The 22,379-nt window shown below is 42.2% G+C and overlaps 1 protein-coding gene across 32 annotated transcripts in view; it reads right to left on the bottom strand.

Annotated features, from left to right (window-relative positions):
• The window catches only part of MAPK8IP3 (mitogen-activated protein kinase 8 interacting protein 3), a 76,427-nt gene that overhangs the window by 31,215 nt on the left and 22,833 nt on the right, over positions 1-22,379 (bottom strand). For 13 of the 32 annotated variants that reach the window (XM_038151404.1, XM_038151411.1, XM_038151410.1 and 10 more), the window contains exons 2-9: positions 21,413-21,533; positions 20,597-20,667; positions 19,763-19,854; positions 17,623-17,646; positions 13,521-13,665; positions 8,047-8,296; positions 5,328-5,430; positions 2,177-2,295 (exon numbers count right to left, since the gene is read on the bottom strand). In XM_038151404.1, coding sequence (XP_038007332.1) covers positions 2,177-2,295; positions 5,328-5,430; positions 8,047-8,296; positions 13,521-13,665; positions 17,623-17,646; positions 19,763-19,854; positions 20,597-20,667; positions 21,413-21,533 — 925 coding nt within the window. Of the gene's footprint in view, positions 1-2,176; positions 2,296-5,327; positions 5,431-8,046; positions 8,297-10,721; positions 10,849-13,520; positions 13,666-17,622; positions 17,647-19,762; positions 19,855-20,596; positions 20,668-21,412; positions 21,534-22,379 lie in introns of those variants that run through there. The other 19 variants (XM_038151431.1, XM_038151427.1, XM_038151423.1 and 16 more) reach the window with 8 other exon arrangements.

Genomic DNA, 22,379 nt, shown 5'->3' on the forward strand with positions numbered 1-22,379 from the left:
TGTTCAACCAAATCTTTGTACATTTTATTGCAAGTGGTAACTCCCAAACAACAGACACCTCACCACAGCGAAGTCTTTGGGCAGCCTTGTAGCAGGAAGAGGTGAAGCACCTTTGACTTCATCCAAGACTGTAGTGAACAACCATGCAAGATTTGGGCAAAAAAAAGCTTTGGCCCTTTGAAAACAACAGTCTGCATTTCTTGCTGATCACTGGGTCAGGCTACAGGGTAATCCCAAGGGGAAGTGCATTTCCAGAAGGCAGACTTCCAAAGTGGGAAGCACACTGTCTGAAGCTGTTCATACACCAAGTAAGTAATTTTCCAGAATAATAACTCTTCCAAGCCAATAATATCTGATACCCCAGCCATTCTGGGGGGAGAAAGAAAGAAGCAGTTGGCACAGTGATTAGCAGACAGAGCCACAGAATCAACTGAACACTCCTTGATGAGAAAGGAGTGGACACGAGGACCAAGATAAAGCACAGATAGTCAATGGCAAGATTATCCATGGCTTTATTAGCGTTTTGATTCTGCTAGGAAGAGAGCTCCTGATAATGTATTAAGCTGGCTAACTAAAATTCATTCCACAGCTTTAACCATCACATGTAGCTTCTACTGTCAAGCTTCCCTTTAAGCAGGAGCCCCAGCCCTTCTGCAAATGGCTACTAGCATCCAGGGGATTCTCAAACCTGGAAATCTTGCTTTTCCTTCAAAATTCTTTATTTTGTAAATATCTGCACAGTCTGGCTCCAACTGCCGGCAGAGTAAGCCTGTGTGCTCATCCTGAGTCTTCTGCAGATTTTTTTTATTCTGGCAATCTTGAGTTGAAGGTGAAACAATAAATGATTTCATGCTTTAGGCAATGGCAGGAGGGCTCTCATACAAGCTGCATGATTTAAAAAAAAAAAAAACAACCCAAACCTACTCATATCAAAAAGCTATTGCAAGCATTCTCATGATGGTCTGATTGATGTTCTTAATTCTAGTCACACTACTGGCTATAATAGTACGGTTTCAGAGATACTTGTCTTTCATCAAACAAGAAGTAATTTACTAACTCCTTTCCAGTTTTCAGTCCGCATCTTCAAGATTAAGTTTTTGTTTTAATAGGGCAAAAATCTATCTCCCCTGCAAAAACATGTGCTTTTTAAGGGTCTTGATACAAGACATATCAAAGCTGATACAAGTACCTTCATAATTTGGGCAAAGGTGAGCTGCTGCAAGTCTGTATGACACATTTTAGCTCATTCTGTTCTGGACACATACACAGAATCAAACTTACAAGATTATCCATAAGCAGATCTGTATCAGTAATCACAGAAAGGAAATGTTCACTTTCAGATCAGATTTCTTGCCACTAAGTACACATAATGCCTTGTTTCTGGAGTCCTCATGTGTCCTAAGGCTCCTTAAAGCAAGGACTAACATGGAAAATTAGCTACACTGTTATAAACTCTATCAGATGCCCATGTCACCTGAGTAGTCAAAGACCACTTGTACTCTCCTGATGCAGGAAAACGGCAAGAATTAAAAACATGCTTAAATTCTGTCAAAAACCAAGATCTAGATGCTCAGGAATCCAATAGAAAAAGTATGGAGGGGGCTCAGAGTGCTCCCTGAGGCAAAGCTGCTTCTCTGACTGCTGCAGTGTCCCAGCCAGGAACACAGAACACAACCTGGCTACAGGTATTACAAACACCTTCAAAATCAGCTTAAAAAGTTAATTATTACATCTCTTAGGCTAACTGCAAAACAGTAAAAACTGCATTACAGACCATAATATTTCCACATCATTTAAACATAAAAAATGTCACCAAATCAGTTACTTTCTTACAAATTTCAAACAATTTTTTTCTCTCAGTATAAAATTATTGGGGGAGGAATTTTCAGCCAGAAGCAGAAGAAGCAAATTTTGTCTTCAAATTCTTTGTGTGGGAGAATCCTGTAGAGAACTAACTTATGCACTAAAGACAACCCAAATAAAAGTTATCTAACAGCTGAGATTATTTTCTAAATAATCATTACTGTACTGCAGGTACATGCTTCTATCACATGTACCTCAATTTTAATGCATTCTTAAAAAAGAGAAACATCCAAGTTCTGAAAGAAAAAGAATTTAAATGTTTCTAGAAGCTTAATATGGAGTCATTGTACCAGAGAAAATAACAAGGTTTTACCTAGCAGATCTGCTCCTTCATCAACATCTCCAATGACTTCAGACCCTGCTGTGGAAAGTTCATGGTACAGGGAGTCTGTGTTGATGCCAAATGCTTTGTTCACAATCCCCTGTGTTGGGCTGTTGTTGGAAGCAAAAAACCAGAAGGAATCTTGTTACTTGGCAACATTTAAGATCAAATATTTATCTTTGAAATACTGAGCATCTCAGACTATTGCAATCAAAACCCATCTGTTCACCATTGACTGAATCAGGAAGCACACTGAGTAAAGAAAATAGCATGTGTTATTCCCCATATCACAGAATTATGAAATTATTCAGGTTGGAAGGGACCTTAAAGACCACCTTGTTTCAAGCCCCTGCCATGGGTAGGGACATCTTCCACTATCCCAAGTTCCTCCAAGCCCCATCCAACCTGGCCTTGGACACTTCCAGCCAAAGCTGCTCTGGGCAACCGGTGTCAGGGCCTCCCACCCTCATGGACAAGAATTTTTTCCCAATATCTCATCTAACCCTGCCCTCTGGCAGTGGAAACCATTCCTCATTGTCCTGTCCCTCCAGGCCCTTGACCAAAGTCCAGCTCTCCTGGAGCCCCTTTAGGCCCTGGAAGGGGCTCTGAGGTCTCTCTGGAGCCTTCTCTTCTTCAGGTGAACCCCCCAGCTCTCCCAGCCTGGCTCCAGAGCAGAGAGGCTCCAGTCCCTGGAGCATGTCCATGGACTCCTCTGGACTTGCTCCAACAGCTTCATGTCCTTCTTGTGCTGAGGACACATCTATCATCCAACAACCTCAAAGCTCATCCAGATGATTTACTCTGAAGTCACACAAGTTAAGGACTATTCAGTATTTCACAGAAAAATTTCACCTCACAGAAGAGCTCAGCTTTGACCTGTCAGATTCTGCACAGACTCCCATGTTCCAATCAATCTAGATAGAAACCTCAGCAGTAAGACCAAATAAGAAATTCAGTGCTGAAAACAGCAACAGCCTTTTTACTTGGCCAACCAATAATTGCAATCAGTCTGAAAGGTCCGTTTTCCCTTTGGGTAAGCCTATGTATTGAAAAGTATTCCTTCATGTGTCCCCAAATGTATTTAATTAAAGGTAAATCAAAGTTAATAGTTTCTAGTCTTATCAGATGACGGCACATTTCCACCTCTCAGTGTCTTTGATACCATCAAGAATCTTCTTGTATTTCTTGACAGCCTCATGGCTCAAAGCAGCAAAGAGTTGTTACAGGATGTGCAGGTGAGGCAACTTCTGGGATTGTGGCCGTCTACTCTAAAAAATTGTCTTAATGTGGGTTACAAACACTTTGCAGTGCCCTGCCTTGTAACATCAACCAGCATGAGCAGCAGCTGTGCAATTTCTCCAGCAATCTATCCAAAAGGACAGCACCAACTGAGATGATCTCAAGTTGTATGGCTTCATTATCACATAAACAATCCTAGTGATTATAAATGGAATGTAGTAGCTGCCTCTGATATTGCAACTACAGCACACTGCAAAGAAGAGGAAAAAAAAAGTGGGATTTTCAATTACAGAAAAATTCCAGCTACCCAGACATCTGAGAGCACTGAGGAAGTACAAATGGTGCTGTGATGGCACTGCAATTAATCACTGCACACAATTCAATGTTCAGCACAAATGACAAGAGAAACCAGCACTCAGTCTGACCTGGAGACCTAATTCAGACTGACCTTTCCTGTTCAACATTCAGCTTTCAGAGCTATATGTATCATGAAAGCACTCTGCTTTCAGAGCAGCACACACACTGTTAGCAGTCCAAGTCAGACTGTGTCTCCTGTAGCTCTCAGTCTCACCACCTGGAGTAGAGATTCCTGCCTGAAGACTCCGGTGCATCAATCATCTCTGTTTCTTTCTTTCCTTTCTTTCCCCTGGATTTGACCAACTTTTTATCTGGTCTCATCAGTCACTTTTGTCTTCCCCACACAGAGCAGTTTCAACTCCCTAGATTCCTCCTGACCCTAAAAATAGTCCAGGTATCCTACATGTCCCAAGGGGAGCTTAACTGTGTGTGCGTTCCCAGATGAGAAATGCAGGTGTTATTGCTGCTCATACTCTTCTCAGTGGGGGTGCTCAACAGGGTGGGCAAATCCAGTCCAGACTGGGACCATTAGATAATCTTGCATCCACTCTGCCAGGTTACTGTATTTTCTATATATCTGTAAGATTTTGAGGAGGTTTTTTGCTGATACAGTGCCAAATTACCCATTGGACAAGGATAAAAGGTAAACTTCAGTAAAAACAAATCAAGGTACCTATGCCTCACAAAAATGTGGTGCCAAAATTAATAGCCTTTAGGAAGCCTCCTAATTTAGAACAAAATGGGTGATGGGTAGGGATCAGAGCAGCAGAATAGTTTAGTAAAAGTCTGGTGTTTCTTCTGAAAACTGTGTTGAGGATTTGTAACCACTCCCCAGTGCACTGATGGGTCATAATTGCTGTGACCAGCATCACCTGGGAACCACACCCACCCACTGGTCCCAGGGCTCCCTTTGACCTCAGGCCTATGCCTTCAGTTCTTTGCTAAGATGCACCTGCCTTCAGTCCTTTCTCCTGCTGCTCATGGGTAGCACTGGGACCGAATTCACACCCTTGCTTTGTCTGGGGCTGCTGACAGGGCTCACTACCAGTGATCTGAGCCTCCCTGCTCAGAGCCTTTGGGATTGGGACTGCTGAGGTTACCTCCATTTGTCCTCCCTTGGGGGGTGCCCTACCTCTACTCCTCAAATACTTGAAAAAATTAGAACTGAAAGAAACCTGAGGTTTTAAAATGGAATTAAGAACTGAGCTCTTACTGGACAAATGCACCTTTTCCCTATTCCTGACAGCTTAAGCCCATGTTCTCTTTTCTTGTCTTACAACTTCTGCTGCTCCATCATCTCTCCAAATCCCCTCACCAGTAAGCCAAATGAGCCCAGTCCTGGGCCAGCTGTACACATCCTCCTGCAGATCACCAGCAGGCATCTGCCTTTTGGAGAATCCAAAGCAGGTCAGGACCTCTGATATTAGGCAGAATATTGACTGTCTCAAATAGCTGCATTGTGAGCTCACTATGAGCCAGAGCATCCATTTGTCACTCCTCATGAAGCCAACTGACAGAGCACATAGGGTAAAGTCACAATCAGTACCTGCTACCCGTGCGTTCCAGGCGGGGGTCCTGACACATATCCAGTTCTGGGGTTGAATCAATGATGTCCTGGACATCGGACCACTCATCACTGCTGCCCATCCCTAGGTAAGACAGTACATATCACGTACAGGATCAGGACTTTCAGAAAATGGTATTTCTTGAAGGGACTTTTACAGCTTTGAATATTGAAATTTGAAAATTTCATGGTCCCATGTTCAAAGCCTTAAAATCAGAACAGAAAGTGGTTGAAGGTGGTCTCTCACTTCCAGACAGGAACACCATAAGCATCCCCCTTCCCACTCCCATTCCAAAGCATCACTAAAGTCATTGCCCTGAATACTCACTAAAATGGGATCAGCAGAAATATTTTATCCATTGAAATAAATTCTAAAACTCCTTTTTTATCTGCCAATAAAAATCTTCTCCATCCCCATATAGCATTAGCTGAGTTTGAAGGCAACACAGTGATTTTCTGTACAGCTTCATAGAAATTACTATTATTAGGAACTGGCACTATTTAGTTTTAACAGAAATAGGTTTTCAATACAAATTTTCAAGTCTGCACTGGTTTAGATACCCATTACAGTGAAACTTGACTTCAAAACTGATAAATGAAATCTGATTTGTGTGTAATCTACAACCTGAAGCCAATATTTAAAGAATAAGGGATTTCTTCCTGTTGTCAAGTTCTGTTTATTGGATACCAAATTCTTCAAAAGCTCAGACTTGCATCTATTCTGAACAAGCAACATGAACATTGTGTCTGTTCACACAAGGAATTCCTGAAAGATTAATGACCAAATCTGTGAACTACATTAGTCCCTCAATGAACTTAGATGTGACATTTTTGACCTTTCCAGACAATCTCAGTAGCCAAATATACAAAGTCCATGACAACTGAAGTGTTAATTACTTTCAGGCTGGCATTGTGCCAGCTGGCAGCAAACCCAGGCTGGAAGACAAAGTGTGATGTGGATCTGTTGCCAAAGCAGGAATCCACACCCAGTGGATCTAACACAAGCACAGCCTTCCTCAGCTTTATTTTACCAAGCTGGGAAGCTTCTCTGCAAATACCTCTGAGTACCATTTTTGGTAGTTCAGCTCTAAGGCACATGCATCACTGGCAGACATTTTAATTAGAGATGCATAAAATACATTATTAAAATTCAAGTATGTGCATTATTTCTAAGCATGGAGAATTGATTTTGCATTAGGGGTGAGAAATAGCTGAAAGGTTGAATATGCAGACCACATAAGGAAGCCATAACTATCTGCTTTGAGCAAATTCCACAATACCACACTTCCACCAAGAAAGTGGAAAAAAAAGCTTCCGCTTCACAATTGCACACATACAAAAAATAGATGATTTTGACCCAAGAAAACTGTTGATAGTAAATGAGCTTGTAAAGCAGCAACTGTAAAAATCAGGGTATTTATAGGGCATTCAAACTACTGACATCCATGCTTAGCTTTCATGATACAAGTGTTTCATGGTCTTGCCTTGGCCAGGATCACAGCCAGACCACACTCTAACAGCAGGCTGCTCAGAACCCATATGCTTCCATGGACAACTATCCTAGTCTCTGACAGATGGACATCTGTGAAAATACAGACTGGGACTCAGCCATGGCAGTTCTCCTTCAGTGTTACAGCAAAAGATGTTATATGTTGGTTTACGGTCTTACTTCGTTAGGAACCAGCTTGTGAATGTTAGCAGAGGAATTTCTGCTTCACTAATAAGTTATAACTTCTGCTTCGAAGAAATAACTTGGGTAAGAAGATCATCAGCTGGTTCAGATGCCAACCTCATAGATCTATGTTTACCCCTGTACTCCTGCAGATTATCCTAATGACCTTTGATAAATTTTACTGTCCTTTTGTATTTTAAGTTCATGACCTGTAAAACAGATCACTTCTCATTTTTGAGGGCCACTGCAAGTCTCACAATCCAGGGCAGACCTGCTCAGAACACTACGTGGGCACAGCTGAAGGGCTTTTATCATGTTATTAAATCATTTATTTATTTAACAGCCTGGTGCTAAAGCTTAGAGAATGGCTTTCCTGACAAGAACTCATGAATTCAAATTACTAAAGGACTCTGGAAAATGGAGAGACAACAACTGTAACTTCCACAGATTTGAGAGTGTTCTTATATGAGAAAGAGGCTAAAAAAACCAGCTCATTTAGATGAGAAAAACAGCTGGATACAATTATTTTAAGCAAATCAGAGTTTGGGATAAGAGTACAGAGGGAAAATAATTATTTAATCTCACTGACAAATTTGGCATTTCAACAACTGGATGTAAAATACTCACAAATAAATACAGACAGAAAACTAAATAAAAGCTTTTAACTTTCATATTGATGAGATCCAGGAACAGCTTCCCAAAAGCTCAGCCTAAGATGTGACTTGAGTGCTCATGAAAGAGGTTCCAAGACATGAATGCATGTCACTGCAGGGAACTGAACTCAGTAACCTGTTCCCATTCTGTGAATTTGTGAATTTACTCATATAACTGATGTTTTCAAAAATTTACTACACAGAAAACTGCTAACATCCAATTAACCCTGTCTCATTAATGTACCTTTCCAAGTCAGGCTTCCTCAAATTCTATATTTACAGTGCAGTCTCCCAGCCTCTCCCTGTAACAGAGAGACACAAGCACCGGGAAGTTGATTATGTTAGTGACCAAGTACCTGAGCTCCAGCAGCCATACCTATGCTGACATTCCTCATCTCCTGTGTGACCTGGACTTCCATGTTCCGGCTGTTACGCTTTTCTCGTGCCCTCTTATTGCTCTTGGTGGTGCCATTGGTGTACTCGCTGATGGGCTGGATGCTCTCATTCAGAGGGGTGACAGCAGCAGAGGGCACAGATGACGTGGGAGTGTTGGACTTGGTTCCTGTGGTGCTCGGCGTGGCAGCTGCTGAGGACTGCCCAGATTCAGACATTTCATCTTGGGGGCACTGTGGCAATTCCAGGGTGGCAGAACAGAAAGGGAAAAGCACAATTATACATTTCAGTAAGTCCCATTTGCTGGTGTATGACTGCCTTAAAGCATTATGAGCATGATTCCTGCTCATTGTACCAGTTACATGTCCCATTGTTTGCTGGTGACACCGGGCACTACCACCACAGTGAAGCAGCGAGTTCTCGTGCTGAGCTCAACAAGCAAATCCCACCTGTAGAAAGAGCTGGTAAGTTTCTTCAATAAGGCTGATAACTTCTTCAATACTAAATACTGGTCTTCACAAATCACACTGGTATGTGATCTCAAAAAAGGTGGCCTTATTACAGGTGAAAAGTACCTGTAGCTCACACTGACTACAGTGAAAGCTGAAGGGCTTTGGCACTTGCAGCAAACTAGGCCAGTGTTTCCCAAGGCTGGAAGGCAACATGGATATCGCTTGGGAAGCATCTGAAGTGGCCTCTTAGAAGTCTTGGCTGATGTCATTACTGTAAGCCACCAACACATCTGGATGAGAAAACAGCAAACTGGTTTTGCCACTAAACTGCAGAAGCAGAGTGGACACTGATCTGGGATGCTCTGGCTTGTCTGACACAGGAGACCTATGTCCCCAAACCACCTTATGTAGAGCTAGGCAGGCATGGGTGCAGCTTGAGAACACAGCATAAACAGGTGTGGTCTCCCACTTCCAAATGGTAGGATGACAATACCCAAGAATTCAGAAAGGTGAGAAATGAACACAGGAGATGGATTTTCAGTATGGAATGTGCAAAATGGCTCTTGGTTCTAACAGACATTACCACTTCTTGTACCATCACCTCTTGAGAAACAGGGAGGTTTCAAGGCTTTGTCAGGGTTTTACATTGTAAACTGTGTTTGTCAATTAAAGCACACTGCTTCAGTCAAGACAAGGAATGCCCTGACCAGTGCCATGACCTCTCTCAGACTCAAAGGAGATTTCCCCAGTCTTAAGGGCAGCCCACTCTAATTACTGCCTGCAGGGAGGTGACGTAATTAATGCTGAGAGTTATATGTGACAATGAGTTGCAATTGGGTGCAGTGGCATTCATCTGCACATCCAGACCCAGCTTTCATCTTCACCACTGGCCTCTCACCTCCTGTGCAAGTACTAGAGAGATCCTGGTTCTGCTCAGAGGCTGCTCTGAGCCCCCAAACCTCGGAGCTGTGACAGGGTTTCACTTTGCTCATCTGGAAGTCTTGTTCTCTTGTTCTAATAACAGCTTCACAACATGACAAAAAAATCCAATATGGGATGAGTGAGAAGACTGAAAAAAATGGTGACTTAACCCTTTGCAGCCTTATTTTTGTTAAATCTGGAATTTTATTAAGATCCTCCTTTAATTAGACTGGCCTCTGTATGCTTATCTTAGAATGCTTTGCTGCACACTGCAGTATGGAAGTCTAAGGGTTTAAACTGCACTTGCGCTCTTATATTGGAAACTCAGGTTTTTTACAATGGCACTACCATTAAATGCAATCTACATTTTGTGTATTTTCCACATTGTTAGTCCAAACAGCACCCACATTCCCACATGAATATCCAAACCATCTCACTTCAAATATGCTGGTTTTAGCATCAAGACTGAGATGAGAACTTTGCACTTAGGCTGCTACATGTGAAAACCACACTTCCTACCTCTACTTCATATTCCTGGTTTAGGAGCTACTTTCCCAGTGTGTAAAGGAAAAGAAAAAAAAAGAGTCAAATAGGATTTTTGATAATAAATAGGCTCCAGTAAGCTTTGGATTACCTCAACTGCAGTTTGTCTTCTGTGCTTTCAGACGTACAAAGGGACAAAGATTATCAAGTGTGAAGTGCAACCATAAAACCTCTTTCCTCAAACAAAACTGCTGTTGGATGAAAGAATTCAGGGATCTTCTTGGACCCACTCTAAGTCTATGAGAATAAGCAAAGTTCAGGAGCTTCTTAGCTGTGTAAGAGACACCCAGGTGGGTCCACTCCACTTGTCATTCCTTGTTGTTATGAACCAGATGTCATTCAAAAGCCCTGGATCATCAGTTTCTATAAGGTAATATTTGTATCAGCAATATCCTGTAACTTCTTGTTTATTGACATAACCTGCCCCTTACCCTGAACAAATGAATAAGTAATTACCCCAGTCTTTCACTACTCTTTGGTTACAGATGTGAGTTTTGTATTTCCCTAGAAAACACACTTTATCAACCTTCCAACCTGCATTGGAGAAATTCCTCCCAAATATATGTACTACCAACATGCTCCTCCTCTTCACAGCCCAGAAGCTGGTATCTTCCTTCTATTGTCTGAGTGCTCTGTTAAAGCTAAATATTGCAGTAAGAGTACAGCTCTTCTCTCCAGCACAGGAGGCATTCTCCAAAACCCACAGCTCACCCAAAGAATAATCTCCACAGCCACCACTTACCTACAGCCATACCTGTAAACCTCCTAAACATCAACTGTGTAGTAGTGACCTCCAAAATGCATTGTAAAGGCCCAACATTCATAGCAGTCATATGTCACCATGAGAAGCCACAATTGTATGGTTATAACACTGAAAGCATAGTACATAAAAACAAAAACGTTAAGGACTTCAATCTCCAAAACACTGTATAAAATAAATGTAAAAATGAATGCAAAAATAAAATAATGTCAACAACTGAAATAGAAAATAGTAATAAAAAGTAAACAAGGACACTTAAAATGTAAGTACAGCATGGCCCCATGAAGAAGGAAAACCAGTGAGAATAGTCAGGTACTTACTGGGAAGGTGGGTCTTGTGTGACTGATGTCAGCAAAATATCAGAGCTTTGAAAAAGAGGCAACAGAGGTATGAGCCATGCCCTCTGAGAAGTCAATCATGCAGAGGATTTAAGAGATAGCATTTCAGTCACAGAGTGTGAAAGAAGCTTGTGGGAGGAAAATCTCCATTCCAAACTAGCAAGTCAGTCCATCACATCTTTTAATTATTCATTAATTTGCTCCATACTCAGGAAATTCTCCGTAACAGACTACCCATCCAAGTCTTCCACAGCACAAGCTCCTTAGGTCCACTGTACCATCTAGCCTCCTTTATCCCAGCATTCCACTCTGAGTCTCCCTAATGAGCACCAACACGAATCCCAGCATGATACATTTTGGAGCAGCACACTGCTAGTTCTGCACAAAGCTTTCTTGTAACCAGATTTTTTTTTACCTGATACCACCATCACCACCAAATAACTAAGAGATCCAGTCAGTAATCACAGAATGGTTTGGATTGGAAAGGATCTTAAGCATCATCTAGTACCAACCCCTGTGCACGGTGTCTTCCCTGACAAAAGCAGAACAACTTCTATTACCTGAACTTGGACACCAAAGCTTCCCACTCATCTGGGTTGCTGCTGCATTCTCCTGCAATGCAGATGCTGGGTTACTTCTTTTGTAAGTTCTCAGTGGGACCATTGAAAGAATTAGGCCTTAGCAAGGCTGTGGAAGATGGATCTAACCACAGTGTCCACCCAGCTCTTCTCCAAAAACTAACTCCCACTGCCCAGTCTGATCACTGGAAGGTCTGTTCACACTAAAGTGTGCAGCACTGCCTGGAGAGCCTGAGGAATAACGGATTCCAGAGGTGGGCTGGGCTCCATACATTTTGGTTGTGCTGGCACAGCACTAGTATGAAGAAACATACTCATGCTCTGTCCTCATTTCCACCATCCATTATTATGTTATTGGACTGTGGCACTGCTATTCCCTAATTCCAAGCAGAGCTTTCCAGAAATGACTGAAGGATCTGAATGGCATTCTGCAAGTTGCTACATTTCCCAAAATTCCGTGCCTCTAACATTACAGTAAGGACGGGATTCCAATCCTCCATCCTAGGCAAAGATATTTTGAATTTCCAAATTCCACAATGGCAGAGAGATGACAAAGTGCTGACATTTGTGCTATGCTAAGCCTGGCTGCTTTACAGACATAGTGTTAAAAAAATTACCTTGCTACTTTGTTTTCTGAGTAAATTAATAATTTGTCTATGCATCAAGAAGGCCACTGCTGTAGAGTCCCTCATGTGAAAGCCTGTTCATGGAATCTGGAGACATGTAGAATGGGTAGAACAAGCTGAAGATTTCTTTTCTATCTCCTCTTTGCCTTTATGGCATCAATGTAGTTTACAGGATCAGTGATTTAAAACTTCTCAAAAGGAGGCCAGTCCTTACATGTGACACATAAAACAGCTAATGTTCTACGAATTCCAAGCAAAGTGAAGGTAAATTTAATCAGACACTTTTGAAGTAGAGCAGAAGCTCTGTGAGATACCAGTGGACACAATGGGCTGTGCTCAGCAGAGAAACCAGTGGCTCTCAGACCTGTCACCAGGCATTTATGGAAAATCATTTAAAGAAAAGGATTTGGTGGGATCCTGAGCACAAAGACTTTGCAAAGTTCACATGTACAGCTCATGGGAAATGCGGGTCACCATGCATAGCCTAATCTGTCAGACCAATCTCTGAATAGTGGAGAGGAGACCCCTGAACAACAGAGCAGAGCACAAGATGCGTCAGGCAGCCCCATGAGCTGCTCCAGTGCAGCTACAATGCTGTGAGGATTTTGGAAGACCTGGTGCAGAAGGCAGAGCAGTATTGGTGACAGATGTACTGAAGGTAGACAGCGCAAGTCTAGAGCAGTGACTAGGCACAGGAGGAACATAAGACCTTTAAGCACAGTGCAAGACTTGGGTGTTCAGACAGGATAAGAAGGAGCCCTTTTTAGTGAATACAGGAAGGCCAGGAGATCAGTCAAAAATGACAAATACTTAAGGGCAAGTGCAACCCAATGCCTGGCCCCACCTGAGTTGCAGAACCATTGCTCTTATCAAAGTGGAGAGAAGGGACAGGTTCTACCATGTCCTCTCCCAAATAAGCTATTAAGAAGTGAAGGATTTCTCTTCACTCAATCTCTAACTGCCTCCACACACATCCCTCTCAACTTGGGGCCAGCCAAGTAAAGGAGATTATCCCCAAGACAAAGCAGCATGAGGAGCTGTGTCAAATCCTTCCTGCACCACATGCCAGATCTGCAGAAGAATATCCTCCCACCTCCAGCACAGCTACTATGGGAGCAAACACAAAGGGAGAGGCTGCAAAGGGTTACGGACACAGATTGTCTCTAGCTTAATGAAAATGTGAGATGTTATCAACAGTGAAGGAGTGGGAAACCCTTGCTCTGAGATGGTCTAGAAAACCTTGTAGCTGGAGTTGGACTGCAGCTGGCCGAGGTCACTCAGGTGCCAGTGGTCCAGTGTTGGGATGATCTTGGCCCCTATCTGTCCACGTACCATGCCATCAGCGAGGGGGAAGACATTCAGGGAGTTGGGACGTTCCTTCCTGCTAAAGAGACAAACAGGGAGAGAGAGGAAAGTGTGTCAGCTGTGTACAAGGCTCTGATAGAAAACAAACAGCACAGTAGTGTATATGAAATACTAGTTACTAGAAACTGGACCACAACTGTTATCTTCACACGGCAGCTGTCTGAACTCTGAACTACCACACTTCCTTGGTGCTGGCTGCTCAGTCCTATGATGTTACTGCTAGAGTAATACCTCCTCCCGGGGAAACTCTAAGATGGAGGGGGTCAGCGGCCGTAGCAGGTACAACTGACTGCTCAATCAGTATGAGAATTTTGGAGGAACATGAAAGTGCAGAGAGCCATCAGCCAATTTAAGTCAGTGCTTTTGAGAAACAAAGGTACTGGAGGAAAATAAGCCTCGGAAAACAACTCTCACAGCAAAAAAATAAAAGCTCCATAGCTACCAGAGATGTCACCACAGGGAGAGGAATAAGGCTTTTAAGTATCATCTACATGAAACTTATGACATTCCACCCCAAATCTGGTGAGCTTCAGCAACAGGAACCAGACAGGTTGGATCACTTCCAATTTTAAGCAAGGAAGAGAGTATTTGTATTCTTTGATCTCCCTTGATACCCATATTACAATGCACTCACAATTCCAAAATTAAACAAAGATATAAATAAACGCATCATGCATATTGCTAGGTGTCTATAATTGTGTTCTGTTCATCCTCTCCTTTCTGGGAACTGCAGGGACTCACTAGCTGCAGGTTTGATTCTGAACATAAAAGCTGGCACAGGTTTTGAGATCAAGCTTCAGTGGGAGAAAATCTAGAGCAAGCAGTGGAGGTGGAAAGACTGTGACAGCAGCTTGCCGAACCCAGCAAATGGGGTTCAGGGTATCTCTAATTGACTCCAGTCCCTGCAGAGCTGAACTAAAATGATTCTCTGTGTGATGTGCACCCATACTCGGACTCAATCCTACTTCACCTATTCCTGTACAGGGCTTCTGCTTAATCTTGGGAGTGTGATGAAACCTGCCCTTCTGTAGCACACTATTGTAACAGCAGACCACTATGTGCCTTTCTGTAATGATCATCAGCACTGGGTGTCGTGCCCAGACTGGGAAACAAGAGCAGCCACCTCACCTGTGCCCATGGCTAACAACTGCTACAGGGCCCCTGGGACAGAGCAAACACACTAACACTGGGGGTGGTACATCTGCCAGCTCTTTTAGGAAGGACAGAGATGGAGTGTCCAGCAGAGGAGACAATGTTTGCTGAGAGAAACCACAATGCCCAACCTTCTCAGTCCAAGCACTGCGCAGCCACCCCAGCATGCTGCATTGCTGCATCAGTGCCTACCTCAAATAGGCAAAAAGGCTTCCTGTGGCCTGTCCTGGATAGGCAAGATGGGGCAGAAAGGTATTTCCAGCATGGCCTGCTTGGGACGCACTTTTCCTAGGAATCTGCACTAAAATCCTCTTCTGAAGATACTAGACTTGTACATGCAGTTTCATACACAAACCCTCTTAGAAAGGAGGCATGTAACTGGATTTTGGAGGAACACAAATCACTGATAAAACATCATTAACCTTCTCAGAGGTAACAAGCAATAGAACAAGAGGAAATGTCCTCAAGTTGCACCAGGGTAGGTTCAGGTTGGGTATTCCAGAAAATTCCTTCTTAACTACTCTCAAAGAGTGGTTAAGCATGGAAATGTGTCGCCCAGGGCAGTAGTGGAGCCACAATCCCCGGAAGCATTCAAAAGGTGTGTGGATGTGGCACTTTGCAATATGATTTAGTAGGCGTGAGGGTATCCAGTTGAAGGTCAGATTTGATGACCTTAGAGGTCTTTTCCAACCGTAATGATTCTATCATTCTCCACAGATTCAAACCCAGACTTCTATGTGGTAGGAATTGTCAGTTTCCTTATAGCTTTTCCTTTCCACTACCAAAGGCATCTTGCTATTTGTGACTTAAATAATTGCCAAAGGTTTAGTGAAAACATTCATGTTTGTCTAAATCCCAATTTATGACTGTAACCTGCCACTTACATCTGCTCCTACTAGGTCACAATGCCAAAGGACAATTACCTCTGCCTGTCTGCTGTAGGTACTTCTCTTTATCCCACTGCTATCATTCCAAGGACTTGAAAGTTTCTAACAGCTGGGTTTCAAGTTTCTACAAAAGCTTCTAAATAACATACTAGGCAAATGTTTCCCCTCCTAGGAAATCTTCACCCTGGCACTGACACAAGCACCACAGAAAGTAGAGTTAATTATGTGTAAGAGATCATAAAAGCATTCAAAACTAGAAATTAGAGGCACTTTATGCTACAATATCAGAAAATTCTTAGTTATACAGTTCAAGAAATAACCCAAGAGTCTACTTAAAAAAAAAAAAAAATCTCTCTTTTTATGGAGAAAACAAAATTGGGCCATTTTTTGAGATGCTTTAACCATTAGTTTTATATATTTTCTTTTCTTCAGGACCGAATTATAGTTTCAAGAGAGTCTTGCTTTCACAGGTCTATGGAGCAGGAGAAAGTTTCCTATAACTGCAGAACAGTCCTCGTCAAACAAGTGGTGCAGCCAGAATATCCTAGTGACTATGCTGGAATGACTTGACAGAACTCACTGACAGCACTGAGACATATAAAAGCTGCCCCCAAAGTATGCTGAGAGACATTAAATTATACTTTTTTTTTTGTTGATATGCAAACACATACATACTTAAGACACAAGGAAATACAGGAGCCACCAAATGGAGAGGAAGTGTGAGAATTTCACAGTCCCTGTTAAAGAGCTACAGGGTCTCAGTAGCATCAGAAGCTGTAGAATCTTCAGGAAAGAATTTTAGCAGAGACTGTTAGGAAATTTCCTTGATGAATTTCTTTGGAAACACCTTCAAGCCTCTTCAAAACCTCCCAGGAAAGGGGAAGTAAGAGCTAACTCTAGTTTTGCAGTCCTGAAATTGGCTACCAAATTTAAATGCAAATAAATTTAAAGTATCCTCATTTAGACTCATTTTGGTTTAAACTTGGAGTGCTGCAGTCGCTCTCATATACCCAAATCTTTCCAGGACCAGCCAGGGTGAGTCTTTAAACTTGACAGTTCCACCTTGAGTTACAAGGTGAACAGCACACTCTCCAATAAAGGTTTGCACCGGCCGAAACCTGGATTAGGATGTTCTACAAGCAACATCCTAAAGTTTACAAAACATAACAAAACTACAGTTTGTTTGTCAGCATTTAAAGAGGAGAACTAGTCTCTCTGAGGGCTCTATGCACTGCACTCCCTGCCGAACCATCAGCCAAAAGTGCCTTTGGAAACCTACTGACACTGACACTTGTTCTACTTCCACTCAAAAATCAGGCATGGCTTGCTCTCTAGTGTAAAATAAGAGAGAAGAAATTTATTGGAACCTGACAGAGTTGCATGAAGCTGTGTCAGGGGAGTTTCAGGCTGAATTTCAGGAAAAGGCTCTTCCCCCAGATGGTGGTGGGCACTGAACAGGTTTCCCAGGGAATGGTCATGACCCCAAGGCTGCCAGAGCTCCAGGAGCATTTGGACAAGGCTCTGAGGCACAGGATGGGATTGTTGGGGTGTCTGCAAAGGGACAGGAGCTGGATTTGATAAACCTTATGGGCTCCTCCCACCTCAGGATATTCTATGATTTTATGGATCTATGATTCTATGACTTTTTAAAACATATGGGGATGCAAAGTGTAAACATCCCATCCCAGACATCTGATCCTGTTTTGGGAACAAATTTGTGTGTCTTCTGCATTTGCATGCACAAGCTTCTCCCTGCTGTGTTATCCCAGCTCCATGGCTCCCTCTGCGCCCCTGAACCAGCAAGTCCAGCACAGGTGCCAGTAGACACAGAGAGCAAATATGCCAGTACAATACATTCCCAGCATCACACCATCACCACTCCACAGCAACCTCCAACACTTGGATTAATAAAGTTCAGATGCAGCAATAGGATTTACCTTTTCCTCCAGGACTGGCGATGACTGCAGTGACAAACATAACAGCCAAACAGCAGCAATTCCACAAAAAGCGAGACAAAAAGAACAACCATTAGAGAGCAAATGTCATGCAAACATGCAACCTAACACAGACACAAGGTACACATGCACTGCAACGCCTATGCCATGTGGAAGTGGGTACTGTGGATGTGACAGCCTGGTCAGAGAACGAGAAAACTAAATAAGCTTTCCCAGAATCGGTCTGAGAGACTTTAGGGAGTTGAAGATAAACAATGATAGCTTATTTTCATAAACAACCTGCAGGTGGTGTTTTCCTACTCTCTGTTTTCTTGTTTTTCTCAACAATTGTTTATAAGAAAGGCGTCTTGTTAATTAGCCAATCAGGTGAAATGTATTGATTAATTGACCAACTAGGCCTATCTGCATCACAACAATGTATAAAAGAGGATCTGAAGTAAAGAGGCGTGCTTTATGCAGGACTCTCCAGCCTTCTGTAGAGTCTGTGTCGTTTCTTACTCAATAGCAACAGGTATAAACTCATTACACCTCTTGGATGGCCATTGATACACACCACCCCCACAAAAGCTGCGGCAGAAACTTCTCCCTAGCCCCATTGATTTTAAATAAATGCACCCAAATTTGTTACACAGGTCATGAGAAATTATGCCTGTCCGCCCACCCAGTGCACTAGGATCCACAAACACTGGTGTTCCTCCCTCCAGCTGTACAATTACATCAAAACACACCTGGCCCAGGTGCTGTGCACAAGCACAACAAACAGAGCTACACACGCACACACGCAAAGCTGGAAATTAAGGAAAAACTCCCATTTCCCACTGGTAGCTCCTACAGACTTGGATCACAGTCCTATCATGGGCTTTTCACAGACATACAGTGTTTCTCTTCAAGGACACTAGCAATATACCACACTTAAAGGATAAAAGACTAACTTCTCTGACATGAAAAAGTAATTCTTGATGAAAATTTTGCCCTTCACCAACTGAGACTGGCAGTCTTTGTAGATGCAACCAGCAACACTTTTCACTGGGCAACTCTTTCATGGAATGTTAACATAAAGCCATAATTAATATCAGGTTATTTAAGTGTCAGGGAAGCAAAAGCTTTTAAGAAAGGAAGAAATTAAAAACTATTTCTACTACGCAGTCCAACTCAGGAGTTGGACTTCAGTGATGCTTGTGGCTCCCTTTCAACTCAGGACATTCTATGATTCTATGACTCAATAATGACAGGTGCACACAGGACTCACCCTTTAAAAGAGAGATGTTCTAAGTTTGCTTTTGCCTACGGTACTTTTAGATTTTATGGTAAGCACTTCCACAGATATATTCTTACTTCCAGAAGTGTAAGTTGGGAGAGAAACAAGCCTAACACACTTATCCCATTCCATCTCTAACACTAGGATCAGATCATGTTCTGGGCGCACACTCTGGATATCCAGACTATGAGGGATAGAAAAGAAGGAAGAAAAATAGTCTGATAAGGGAAATTTTATGAACAGATGAGCACTTACAAGCTACTGGTTCTTTTTAGACCATGTCCTGTCAAGCTTTCTACACCCCTCATCTGCCTAGGAAAGCTGACATCTACCTTTTTTTTGTTTTTCTCAATTGATTCGTCTATTTTAGACAATTTATTTCTAATCAGACCCCAAACACTGCAGGAAGGGAGGAAAATCCCTTTCTTGGACCTAAGTAGGATTTTTGGTGACTGACAGAAAGCTTCCTCTGAAAGAACAACAGGTGAAAAAATCCTGTAATGGCTAATGCATTTAATTGCTACGGTTTTGCTGCCTATCCCACACACAAAGACATGTAAACACATAAACATTTTATTTGACACCTTCATCTATTCTATAAACTTTTACACACTACCTAACAACGTAAACGTGTTTTCCAGAGACCCCATCAACAGCAGCAAGATAAAGCCTCACCTTTGTGAAACAACATAGAAAGCTCGTCACCATCAAGTACCCACAACTCACCCAGAACCCACTAAAACAGAGCTTCAGCTACAATCCGTGTCCCCAGGGAAAGGTCCTGCTCTGTTTTCTCTCTCAAACACACACACTCAGTGTGTAAGTTCCCAGGTGACACGTCACAGGGAAAGGTCATGGCCCTACCTTCTCCCAGGTACGCTGCCCTCAGTTTGGTTATTTCCTCCAACTTGCTGCATCTTAGATCGCTCAATGTGTTCCACATAGGTCTGGATCATCTGTGAGGAGAGAAAAATCCATGAGGCAAACAGATGAGAAGGAAAGGCTCATTTTCTGCTTTTATTTAATTTTCTAGGGTATCCACTTCCAATCCCCTGGGGTTTTTTTTGCAGACTTCCTTGTGTTTACTGTTGCCTTCTGAGCTGATGATGTAAGTGAATGGTCTAATCTGATAGAAAATTTGTCAGCAAATAGTGTCTGAAATCACTTCAGCTGAATCTCACAACCAAAGAGCCTTGAATAAACAACATGAGGCTCGCTGGCAATGGGAGATGAGGTAGGGGGGCACTGTGCACAGCATCACAGAACAGCTGAGATTGGAAGGAATGTCCTATGGTCCATTAGTCCAGCCCCTGCTGAAATAGGGCCAGACAGAGCAGGTAGCCACAGGAACGCATCCAGGTGGCTTATGAATATCTCCAAGGAAGGAGACTCCAACACGCCTCTGAACAACCTGTGCCATGGCTAATTGCCCTTGCAGGAAAGCAGTTACTACTACTTTGTTCAGAGTGAGCTTTCTGTGTCTTAGTTTGTGCCAGCTGTCTCCACTGGGTACCAGTGAACACAGCCTGACTCCATCCTCTTTATACCCTCCAGTCAGGTATTTCTGATGTTCCCAACATCAAAAACAAGTTCAGAAGCTCTAGTCATCACTAGGATTGTAAAGCTGAGTTCTTTGACATGATATAGTCATGTAGATATAGACAAAGAGCTTATTTATTTAGAAAGATGATATCCTACCTCTGTGTGACGCTGATGCAGAGCATTATACTCCTTCTTCATTTCCGATTCACGTTCTTCCAGTCGAGAAACTGCCAAGAGAAGATCCCAACTATCAGCTAACATACATCTGGCACTCAAAATAAACTATTTGAGAAACAAAGCCTATTTTTTTAGAAATTAACTTATACCTAGTGAATAAAACAAACAAAATTGTGGGATTTAGCCTCTGTTACACTCTTAGTTCATGGGTACTTGCATGTTCCCAATACCAGCGATTTTGCACCATAAATGCAATAAAACCACAGAAGTTTTTCAGCAGTAGCCTGGTGTCCTGTAAGCATCTTAGTTTGGCAACAATTTATCGTCCTCTGAGACTGGCTCTTCTGGCTACTTGAGGAGCAGGAGTACTGGACGAAACACCAACAAATTCTGAGGGGAACTTCAATGCCTGCACCTATTAACGAAGTATTTGTAAAAACAAATACACAAACTAAGTAACTAACTAACTAATTAATGTGATGATTTTTCTAAGAATGGAAGATTCTACAAGGAGAAACTAGAAACCAGATTTCAAAGGTCCAAGTCTTACACCTTGCATCTGGAAAGACTGACCACAAAAGAGAAGAAATGTAGCCTCTACTGAATTAGTGTGGATACATCCCACCCTTGGGAAAGCTCAGAATTTTACATCAAAGTATGTGAGAACCAGATATTTTGGGCTTTGTACAAATTACATTAAACCAAAAAAAAAAGTATGAAGATTATTTTTAAAGTAGCACTGTATGTGTGTGGAAGGCATGTGTATAATGATGTCTGGTGCACAGCTTTGCTTACTCTGGTCTGCATAGTTTTTGGTCTTCAGCTCCAGCTGTCGAGTCTGAAATTCAAGGTGTTCCACTTGGATTTGTAGTTCTTTCTTCTCCTGTTCCAGTGCATCTTCAAACTCTATGAACTTCTGCATAGGGAAGAAGTGGAGAAGGAGGTGCAGATGAGCATTACATCCAAAATGGGTTTGCCCTACCTTTCCTCACAAAAATAGAAATTTGAGAAAATATAAAGTGAGGGAATATAAATTACAAAATCAGAAATAAGAATTTTTAAGTACTGTAGGTAGCACAACAGCACTTTATCAAGGTGAAGAATCTATTTCATATTAGAAACTTATTGTTATCTTTAATGCATAATAAACACATAAACTATGGTCCAACACGAGTTCTGTAAACCAGCACAACTTTATCATCTTCAGCAATGTTGGTCTTCTTTGTGCCAGGCTGAATTTTGATTCCTGTTAAATTTGATGTCACAAAAGAAAAATTTTATTTACAATTGTGTATTTAAAAATACCTATGTATTTTCAGACTAACTCTTCTAATGATGCAAATGTAGAAAGCTCCATCCAAAATTCCTGTGGGGGGACAAGTCTTGCAGAAATGTGCAAGTCTTTTGGAAAACTAAGCTCCAACTCTGATGCTGCTCACTCCCATTATCATCAACACAGAGGCAGCTGCACGCAGCAGTGTGACTCCTGCACAGGACACTGGACCAAAAGAAAGGTTTTAGAGAAACACTCATTTCACGACAAAAACACAACAGGAAAATACCTGATTTCAGGATGTTGTTTCTGTAAACTGTCACTTTTCGCCTGTGAGCTTTAGTCACTCCCTGCTGTGGACACCAGCACACAAGAGCAGAGTAAAACATGTGGAACATTCTGTTCACCTCCACTGTGGGATATTACACAACTCATGGTAGGAACTGGAGCCACAAGGGCTCCATATAATGAAATATCATATAGTATCGT

Source organism: Motacilla alba, chromosome 14 (assembly GCF_015832195.1).
Source record: "Motacilla alba alba isolate MOTALB_02 chromosome 14, Motacilla_alba_V1.0_pri, whole genome shotgun sequence".
Taxonomy (NCBI): domain Eukaryota; kingdom Metazoa; phylum Chordata; class Aves; order Passeriformes; family Motacillidae; genus Motacilla; species Motacilla alba.